Source organism: Pollachius pollachius, assembly GCF_949987615.1.
Source record: "Pollachius pollachius genome assembly, chromosome: 13".
NCBI classification, from domain to species: Eukaryota; Metazoa; Chordata; class Actinopteri; order Gadiformes; family Gadidae; genus Pollachius; species Pollachius pollachius.
In genome coordinates, this window is record NC_136946.1 from 5,667,947 (window position 1) to 5,678,398 (window position 10,452).

General features: G+C 53.5%; 1 protein-coding gene across 1 annotated transcript in view; it reads left to right on the forward strand.

The window, feature by feature from the left end:
- The first annotated feature begins 1,215 nt into the window (after positions 1 to 1,215).
- Positions 1,216 to 10,452, forward strand: part of nfatc1 (nuclear factor of activated T cells 1) — a 30,583-nt gene continuing 21,346 nt past the window's right edge. The window contains exons 1-3 of the mRNA XM_079749350.1: positions 1,216 to 1,509; positions 3,704 to 4,811; positions 5,219 to 5,378. Of these exons, the coding sequence (XP_079605476.1) occupies positions 1,491 to 1,509; positions 3,704 to 4,811; positions 5,219 to 5,378 (1,287 nt within the window). The 5' untranslated portion in view covers positions 1,216 to 1,490. The remainder of the gene's footprint in view (positions 1,510 to 3,703; positions 4,812 to 5,218; positions 5,379 to 10,452) is intronic.

The window sequence follows — 10,452 nt, forward strand, 5'->3', positions numbered from 1 at the left end:
CGGTCCCGCCATGTGACCAATGCCATCACAGAAACCCACCGCACACTGCCAAAGTGCTGCTCGCTGCCAAAGATAGCCACGAGCCCGCCTTTGAGTGGCGAGCGCTGGAAAGCAGGGGTCGGGTTATAAGCCTTCACAGACCACAGCGAGTGGCCTATGGAAACCTCTGTGAAGATGATCGGTAAAGCGTGTCAAATGATAGGCTCGTGGGGCTTAGTATGTATATAGACCTCTCTATGTACCACAATGGGTAATGATGTGCTGGTTAGCTGATGGTGGCATATTCCGTCACCAAGAAAGTGGGAAAAAAAACATTTTTTGTTCTTAATCATAACGTTGAGAGCCAGGAAATGTTTGATATCAAGATCCAAAAGGAAGTGATCTTGTACATAATATCTGTGTGCTTTTTGGACGGGCTTGCCTATATTTATCCGGATTCAGTGACATGCTTGGCGAGCACCACCCCATGCATCCAAAACACAGCGTTGTTCACACTGCAGGCTGTTAAATCAACAGGCGCCTTAACACCGTCCAAAGCTTTTTCATGAATGGTTCAACGATGAAAATGGAAGTAGTTGAGCGTAAATCCACTCAGTTGTAGTGTTAAACTGTGGAGGAATAGGCGCCACTTAAATCTTAATCATGGGAGGGATTCCATGTGCATTTTCATCATGTTGGCGGGAAGACAAGCGAATGTCGTTCGCTGCGTAATGAGCGCGATGTAGATATTTCAAAATGTAACGTTAATTTACGTTTTGACGCATTTCGTAGCGGTATAGGGGAGGCGTACCACTTCATTAAGCTGTTAAACTGGAATAGTCCTTTATTTGTTTACAGTGTATGTTTTCCCACGTTCACCAGGATTCATTTCATTATCCAGCGTCAAACTCAAAGGCATTTTACGCATCTTTAGCCCCCGGGCTCAGATTTCTTGCCGTGCCTAATTAGACTGTTCTGCTTTTGGAAACCCCAGCGAGTGAAAATATCTTCCTTACCCATCTGGTGGTTGAAGTCGAAGATGCGTCATCGGTGTCGGGGGCGGCGCGTGGCGGCGATGGTGATCCCCGGGTTTATAAGCGCGGAGGTCCTCGCTGCGCGAGGGCAGTGCGTCACACAGATCAGCACGAGCGAAGGATCCCCTTTCACCGAATCATAATTCTCTTTCTAAAAAAACAAGGACATAAATAAGTAATTTTAAGAGTGGTCATCTCCAGCGCAGTCATGATGTCTCTTGATATTTTGTCGTGCCGGCGTTTTAGTTTGTGAGGCAGAACCCATTGTTGTTGTTTTTTTTATAATCTTTTTGGTCTTTTATATTTTTTCGAGGATCTTTCTTGACACTTTCTGCGGTTGTACGTTGCGAGCGGATCCAGAGCAGTCGGGGAATCAAACCGCCCCTATATGGATAAAAGCGCGTCCACATCTGTCAAAGTTGTTCTAGCTGCGTTCAAAGTTTGATTTCAGAAGTTGTTCCCAGCAACAAGGAGAAAATGAAATCGGCAGAAGAAGGTAAGACTCCTATATAAACATGGACAGTTATTATGGGGTTGAACTATAACGGATGCCACCCTGACCGTATGTATGTTTTGGCGCCGTCATTCTAGTTATGGTCGGGGATTCGGTTGAATAGTTATGGTCTGTAGCCTTCATCACTCACACACACATACACACGCACAGACGCACACATGCAATGCATTAGCCCCGGGTTTTTCTCATGAACTTGGCCCAGCGTCGCAGTCGAGCGGGAGTCATACGAGTACATTGGTACATCAAATTAAATTGAGTCAGTACATTAGGCTGAAACAGTGGCAGCGTTTATTGCTAGTGGATGTGAGCCCCTCCCTTTTGTATTGGTGTGATGTGGGCGTGGACACGCTATTAACCCTTATTGGTACAAACAACAATAAACTAATTTATAAATGAGTAAAAAATAAACAGGGTCTTACGACAGCAGACTACAGTTTAGTCTGGCGCAGAAATCGTAGGCCAATATTTGTTTGAAGCATGTAATAGCCGTTACAATGGGCTTGGTAGGCTTAAGTAATATTCCCTGCGCCACATTAAATCTATTTATAGAATATATAATAGGCTTTTACCCAGACACGTCTTATATATAGTATCACGCAGCGCAATGTTAAAACGCGTTGTTTTCTTTTATTACGAGGAGTCATATACTGCAACATGGACGTCATAGGCATATAGTGGTCTTTATGGCCGAGGGGGCCCCCTAATTCTCCTTAATTGAGTGCAGACAGGAGCCACTCTGTGTGTGTGTGTGTGTGTGTGTGTGTGTGTGTGTCTTTATGTCTGTCTGTCAGTTTGTCTGCAGATGTCCCATTAATCTGCTTTAATATCAAGGAGCCAGACTCTCTCTCATGTAGGCCTACCTCACTAACCACAGCCCCTGCTCCTGTCGTCCCCTCCTGCTGGGGCCCCTGTGTGTGTGTGTGTGTGTGTGTGTGTTGCGGCTCTGACCTCAGGCGGGGCCACAGTATAACGTTTTATGAAGAGGTCCTCCTGCTCTTGCAGGGTCCCGAGGTTGCTGTTGGAGTGCACCCAGTGACCTTCCCCCAAAACCTAATTGAATAAAAATAGAATCAAAATAAAAAGAAGAAGAAATAGTCATACCTCTCCGCGGTCTAATGTTCTGTTGGAAAAACTGCGAAATTCGCCAGCGAAAGCAAAAAAGCAAGTCTGTTTGCGTTTTTCGTTTTTTTTGTGTGTGTTTTTTTGTGTTTTTTTTGTACCGTTAAGGTCACGGCAGCGTGGGCATAAAGCGGCCTTAATCTGGCACGACCCAGTGGAATAAACACCTGGCCCTGCCCCGGGGGTATTTATAGAGCCTGTTTTTTTTCGAAGGAGGGGTATTTTTAGCCCCTTATTTGCGTCTTAACTACACCTGACTTCCTCTCTGCGAGCAGTGGACTGCTCGCAGAGGTGTTGAGCTACGGGGTTTATGTCCCAGTGTGAGGTTACCTTCTGGCTCCAGCGCCGCCCGACGCGGGAGACAGAGAGCAGTTTGTGTCCAGGGTTCTCTCGCTGTAAACACGGTTCGCGGGGGGAGGTTCAGTGCAAGTCGCTGACCGGTGATCTGCTAGGCATGGTGTCGTCACACGCTGCAGACACTACTGCTCTGACACCCCCCTCTCGATATCTAAGGGCACTCATCAACTGGCGGCCGTCGCGGCCACGCCCCTCACAGGCCAGCCAGCCAATCAACAAGTGTTTTGAATGTCACAGGGGCCAGGGGGATGATATAGTGGTTATAAGGTGTTTGGCCCTCAGTTGAAAGGCTCTGGGCTCTATCCCCACTATTCGCAGCCTACCTGTGGGCAACTTAAACCGAGATGCTCCGGGTCCTCTACCTGCTCCTTGACGACAGGTCTCATCTGAAGTCGTCGTAGGTGTCTTTGGATTAAAGCATCTGCTTCGTGATTACATAGACGCCTATGAAGCCTGCTCGGTTAAAATATGCTCAAAGTCATCATAGTAAACAGGTAATCACATGACTCCTAACTTTGTTGCATACGGGGGAATGTTAGAGATTGTAAGTGCTTGGCACTTAGTTCTATGAACGTCCTTAATGTGCCGACAGCGACATATATTGTTTCACTTTCTTATGAATTCTTGTAAGGCGCTTTGGATAGAGGCGTCGGCTAAACGTAAATGTCCTGAGCGGCCTGCTCTGCCCCTCCCCCCCCAGACGCCTACAGCTACACCCCTAACGTGAGCCTCTCTCTGGCTCTGGGGAGCCCCTGTGGGGCCTCCTCCCAGTACCACGGCCTCATGCAGAGCAGCCCCACCATCTCCGTCTCCGTCAGCTACGACGCCGGGGACGACGGCCCCGCCGCCGGCTACTACTCGACCGGCGGGCCCCTGGCCAACGGGCGGGCCCCGGCGCTGGAGAGCCCGCGCATCGAGATCACCACGTACGGCCAGTTCCCCGGCGACGACGACCTCGGCGGCGGCGGCGGCGGCGGCGGCGAGGAGGCGGAGGAGAGCGGCGCGCCCCTGGGCAAGCGGCTGAACTCCATCGTCACGCTGACCCTCCCCAGCGCCGACGGCTACCGGGACCCCAGCTGCCTCAGCCCGGCCAGCAGCGTGTCGTCGCGCAGCGGCCACTCGGACGCCTCTTCCTACGAGTCGGGCTTCTCCTGCCACTACGACCACTCGCCGCAGAACTCGCCCTGGACCTCGCCCAGCGTCTCCCCCAAGGGCTCCACCCTGGCCCTGCCCGGCGCGGGGGTGGACGGCGGCGGCGGGCCCCGGGGTAACGGCGGCTCCCCGCTCCACTCCTCCTCGCCCTGCGCCTCCCCCGGGGCGGACCCCTGGGCGGGGGCCCTGCGGGGCTCCCGGCCAAACTCGCCCTGCGGCGCCAAGAGGAAGTACAGCTTCAACGGGGGCGGGACGGCGTCCCACCCGGCGCGGCCCGCCTCCTTCCCGTACTCCCCCAGCGGCTCCCCGGGGCCCTCCCCCCGGGGCTCCCCCCGCCTCAGCGTGACGGAGGAGTCGTGGCTCCCCAACACCAACCAGTACACCAACTCCGCCATCCTGGCGGCCATCAACGCGCTGACCACCGACGGCGTGATCGACATGGGGGAGGGCGTGCCCGTCAAGGCCCGCAGGACCAGCCTGGACCCCAGCGTCGGCCTGAAGACGGAGCCGCGGGGGGGCGAGGGTCTGGGCTCCGGGCGGGACCCAGGGGACCCCTCGTGCGGCCGTCTGGCCCTGAAGAAGGAGAGCTACTGCGGGGGGTTCCTGGACGTGCCGCAGCACCAGTTCGCGTGGTCCAAGCCCAAGCTCTACGTCAGGTAGGACGGGTTCGGGGCCCCACCTTGTACCCCTGCCCCGGCTTGTTGTAAACACCTGCGGGGCCCCCACTCTGAACGCACGCCTCCTGCACCATGTTCGCTGCAGTAGGGATGGTGTTGATTTGAATAATACATTCAATTGACCATTAGGATGTTGAATGATAGCGCATAATCGTGATCTATAAAATTCTAGTACAATATGTAATGTAAATCTTTAGCATGGTTATCGTTTATTATCTTTGTTATCACTGTTGTATTGAAAACATCACACACTGGGGATTTTCCTAATTTCACCTTTATTGCACCAACAACATTTATAATAATAACAAAGGATACACCCCCCCTTCCACTTCCTTCCCATCTCTCCTGTCTGCCTCCCACCCCCCCTCTCCCCCACCCACCCCCAGCCCGTCGCTGCCCGCCCTGGACTGGCACCTGCCCAGCAGCTCAGGGCCCTACAGCCTGCAGATGGAGGTGGAGCCCCGCTCCCACCACCGGGCCCACTACGAGACCGAGGGGAGCCGGGGGGCCGTCAAGGCTCTGGCGGGGGGGCACCCGGTCGTCCAGGTCTGTTGCACTACTTAACTCTCTCTGTGTGTGTCTCTCTCTATGTCCCTCTCTCTCTTTCTTTCTCTCTCTCTGTCTGCCTCTCTCTCTCTCTCTCTCTGTCTCTGTCTCTCTGTCTCTGTCTCTCTCTCTCTCTCTCGCTCTCCATACGTCACTCTCTCTCTCTCTCTCGCTCTCCATACGTCACTCTCTCTCGCTCTCTGCTTCTCTCACTGTCTCTCTGCCTCTTTCTCGCTCTCTGTCTCTCTCTGTTGCTCTCGTTTTCTCTCGCTCACTTGCTCACTCTCGTTTTCGCTCTCTCTCGCCCCCTTCTCTATTTCTGTCACTCTCTCTTCCACAATCGCTCTCTCCTGTGGTTGATTTGACTCTCTCTCACACACACACACACACACACACGCACAAACACACACACACACACACACACACAGCCCCCCGCCTACACACACACACACACGGTCACACCATTAGTGGGCTGGTATTACAGCCGTGCGACTGGGTCAGACACCTCAGTCACCTCAGCCTGCTTCCCAGACCCATCGACCCCGGTCACGTCTCACTTTACCGCTTCTCTTTTTTGTCTCCTCTCGACGTCCTGTTGTGTGTTAAAATAGACCGTCTGACGTGTTGGGGGCGGTGGTGTGTTTTTCAGATCATGCCCGCCCGGGTGGGTCTTTCGTTGCGCGACGTTGTCACATTTCTGAATGAAATTCCGTGGGCGTGCCGTTAGACAGACCTCGGTATCTGCCCGTCTCTCAAGAGTCACGTCCTCTTCAGACGACGGTGACTCAAACTTTTCCATTGCAATTTCGCTTGCGCCGCAGACACTTACATAGTGATGTAGTGTGCGTGTGTGGGTCTGTGTGGGTGTGCGTGTGTGTGCGTGCGTGTGCGTGTGTGTGTGTGTGTGTGTGTGTGTGTGTGTGTGTTAGTCATTAGCCTCAACCGCTGGAGCTATGGCGGTCAAGTGTTGGCCAGCTGCAGAGTTCCTGCTCTGGTAGAACGGTTCCCTCAGACTGTGAGATAATGTGCAGGTCTGATGTCAGTCTACACAGAGAGGTAGCCAGTCACTGTGTGTCACTGTGTGTCATATTACCAATCAAACCCGTCTGTTCAGTAGGTTTTATCCAGGCCACCTCGGAGTAAAGAGGAGTACATTTTTTCGGGATGAACTTTCTTTCAAGCAGCTATTCCAGATTTACGAAACGTTTGACGATTTCCCGAGAAACGTCGCAACCCCGTCTTATCAAATGAATTCTCAGAGAGCATAAGGGTGTCGTGACGAAACGAAAAAAACGACAACCCTTAAATCAGAGCGCCTTTTATATTCAGTAATAGCGTGACGGCTCCACATCTGGCCTTTTGTTTAACGCGCGTGAAAGCCCCCGTAAGGTCCGTGGTTCTCCCGCGGCCCCCTCGTCCAGACGCCTCCCCCCCAAAAACAATGTGGCGCGCTCCAACATCAACCTGCGCCGCCGGAGCCCTGTTCGGCCTGATTGGGTGCTAATGATTTAATGAAAGTGTGCCGTCAGGGGCTAGCCTGCGCTGAAACAGAGAGCCGTGTGTTCCCCCCCGACGACCCCCTCCTCTCCGGCCCCCCACCCCCAGATGCACATGCACAGACCTCCCTTTGTTTAGGAAAGTTTCCCGTGTGCGTGGTTGACATCATCGCGCTGCGCTTTTTTCGCGTCCTGTGGGGAAGGGGTTGGTTGGTGGGGTTGGTTGGTTGGTGGTGGTGGGAAGGGGGGGGGATGGGGACTGCAAAAACCACACACACGTTTCTGGCAGGGGCCCATACTGCAGACGGGTCGGGGGGGGGGGGACTGTAGAGATTGTGGGGGCCATTCCTCCCTTCCTCCCCTTCTCCCTTCCTCCCCTTCTCCTTGTGATCCCGGCTGCTGGCTCCGGCCCAGTCCGGCGGGGCCTGGCCCCCCGGCCTCAACCCTCTGTGAGTCACGGCCCTGCCCACCGCTCTTACACAGCAACCAGAGAGTCGGTTCTGGAGGCTTCTGTTCCCTGTGAGTGTGCTCACCACCGCTCCAAGCTCCACCCCTCCCTGCCCCCCCCCCCCCCCCCCCCCCTCCCTCTCGGGTCGGGACGGCTGTTCTGTGTTCTCGCTCTGCGCCGCCGCGGCTGGCGGCCCCCGCTGCACACGCCCTCGCTCCGGCAGCGCTCCGCGGTGCGTTCCCAGGGGAACGCCACAGCTATGCGGGCCGATACAAGCGGTGCCTTGGCGGTGGGAGGGAAATGCCGCTCTGTTCTTGAGTCGGCGCTGTGACTCTGAAGTCCCTGGAGTCTAAAACCAGCCGTGGTGCGCGGTACGGGCTCTGTGGGCTGTAGCGGGGGGGGTAGAGTGTACTGTGAGCGCGTGTGTTTCTTTTCTTTGCGTTCGCCGCTTTAGTCTCGGGTAACTCGTGAGTTAATCGTCTTTGAACTTTACGCCCCTCAGCAGAAGGAGTTGAAAAATGAAACACATTTATCGTACCAGGCCACCCTGCTCTCTCTCTTTAATATTGGTGTGTGTGTGTGTGTGTGTGTGTGTCTGTGTCTGTGTCTATGTGTGTGCACGTTTTTGCATGAATGCATGTGTGGCTGGAAGCATGTGTGGGTGCATGCGTGTGTGTGCGTGCGTGGATGCATTGTGTTTGGCTGGAAGCAAGTGTTGGTGCATGTGCCTTTTGTATTTCTGCATATGTGTGTATGCTTATGCATGAAGGTGTGTGCGTGTCTGGAAGAATGTGTGTGTGCAGGCTCGCTCTGAATTCAGGGTAGTGAGGAGATAGGAGCGGAGAGGATAGCCCTCTCCTCCTCCTCCCTTACCTCCTCTTCCCTGCTCTTCTCCCTGACCCCCTCCTCCCAGTCCACCTTCTATCCCTCCTCCTCCTTCTCCCTCTCCGCCTACGTCTCCGTCTCCTCCTATTCCTTGTCCTCCTCCTCCTCCATGTCCTCATCCTCCTCTTCCTCTCGTCTGGCATGAGTCTTTGCATTCCTCTGGTGGGTGATAACGTGAACTGGGGACCTAGGAGGGGCCGCTGAACCGCCCGTGTCCAAGAACCGGCGATTCATGCAGAAAGACGGCATGACTCTGAGTTTAGGTGTGTGTATAATACTCATACTGCAGTACTCTGAGTACTATACACAGTTCAGGCGTTTGTATAATGCTCAGACGACAGTACTCTGAGTACTATACACAGTTCAGGTGTATATAGTACTTATACTACAGTATTCCGAGTACTATACACAGTTCAGGTGTGTGTGTATAGTACTCATACTACAGTACTCTGAGTATAACTACGTTACTATTTCTGTTATTATTATCTATTAGTTAGTATTCATGAGAAGAAAATAGTCAACAATATAGATTATTTAGACTTTGATTTATATTTAAAGTCATCAGAAAAAGAAAAGTTTGAGTAATTGGTAGAAAAGCCTTGAAGGTTGTTTTTAGTAGAATCTAAAGTTTACTCTTATACAGTACGTTGAATTTAATACACTTAAACTTTTAAGAAGAAGTATTCTTGTGGAGCTAAGTCTGAATGGTAACTGGTAGCAGGTCATCTGTAATCTGCACCTGATTACATATTCTCCAATAAACACAGCCGGCTCTGAGCCTACAAGCTAACCTCGCTAGCGGCCACGCCCTCCTTGTTGCCTAAACAAACAGCATTGCTAGGCAGCTAACCATTTCCTTACACAAATACACACTGCGCTAGGACGCTGCTACGGCCCGCCTCCAAATCACCAGTTGTGCTTCTCCTCCAATGTTATTATGGGATGGCCAGCTCTATACCATCAGCCCCGACCGAGTTTACCAACACTTTCTAACGGCTTGGTGTGTGTGTATTTATGTGTGTGTGTGTGTGTGTGTGTGTGTGTGTGTGTGTGTTTGTGTGTGTGTGTGTGTGTAGCCACCGCTAGCTTCCGGGCTAACGGTCGATGAGTAAACAGTCTGAGATTTTTCTCTCATCACGCTCCACCGCGCTCCGAGGACAGAGACAGGGATAGAAACAGTGGTCCTTTTTTTTATTTATTTATTCTTTTCATTTATTTTATTGTATTTATTTTTCGTGCCAGGACCTCGGTGATGAATTTACTGAGCAGGCTACAGTTTTGTGTTTACATTTTTTTACGAAACCACCAAGGTTTGTTTTGACATACCAGGACCCAACCAATGCACGCACACACAACCACACACACACACACAGACAGACACACACACACACACCCATCACCCCCCCCCCCCACCGACCCGCCCTTCCCCTCTAATTTCTCACCTGTCACCGTGCATGGATAACACGCATAGCTCTCAGTAGTTGCCTCAGTTCTCCGGTTTCAAGTCTGCTGCTGCTGCGCCTGGGTGGCTGATGTCATTCTGGGGGTGGGGGGGGGGGGGGGGCCGGGGCTCTGGGAGCTGTCAGGGAGCTGCTGTGCACGGCCCTGCTCAGCTCCGCTCCAGCAACACGCTCCCTGAACCGTCTCCAACCCCAAATCCTGCAGGGGCTCCCTCACCGGGTTTGCTGATAGGGATCAGGGAAAGCTCCGTGCCTGGGACCCCCTCCTCCTCCTCCTCCTCCTCCTCCTCCTCTGTCTACTCCACCTCCTCCTCTACCCCTCTCCTCCACTCCTTCTCCCTCCTTCCTTCTCCTCCTCCTCTGTCTACTCCACCTCCTCCTCTACCCCTCTCCTCCACTCCTTCTCCATCCTTCCTCCTCCTCTGTCTACTCCACCTCCTCCTCTACCCCTCTCCTCCACTCCTTCTCCCTCCTTCCTCCTCCTCCTCCTCCTCTGTCTACTCCACCTCCTCCTCTACCCCTCTCCTCCACTCCTTCTCCCTCCTTCCTCCTCCTCCTCCTCTGTCTCGTCCTCCGCTTTCTCCCCTTCCACCTCCTCCTCCTTCTCCTTCCCCCCCCCCCCCCCCCCTTCTCCTCCTCCCCCTCGCCTCGACCCCGGGTTAGAGAGGGGACGTGGGGGGGGGGGGGGGGTCGTATAGCAACAGCTTAGGCCTGTCCCCGGTTACCAGCTGCCCTCACAAATCACGGGGCAGTTTGTTCCGGGTGGGTTCCCTGAGCTCCGCGGG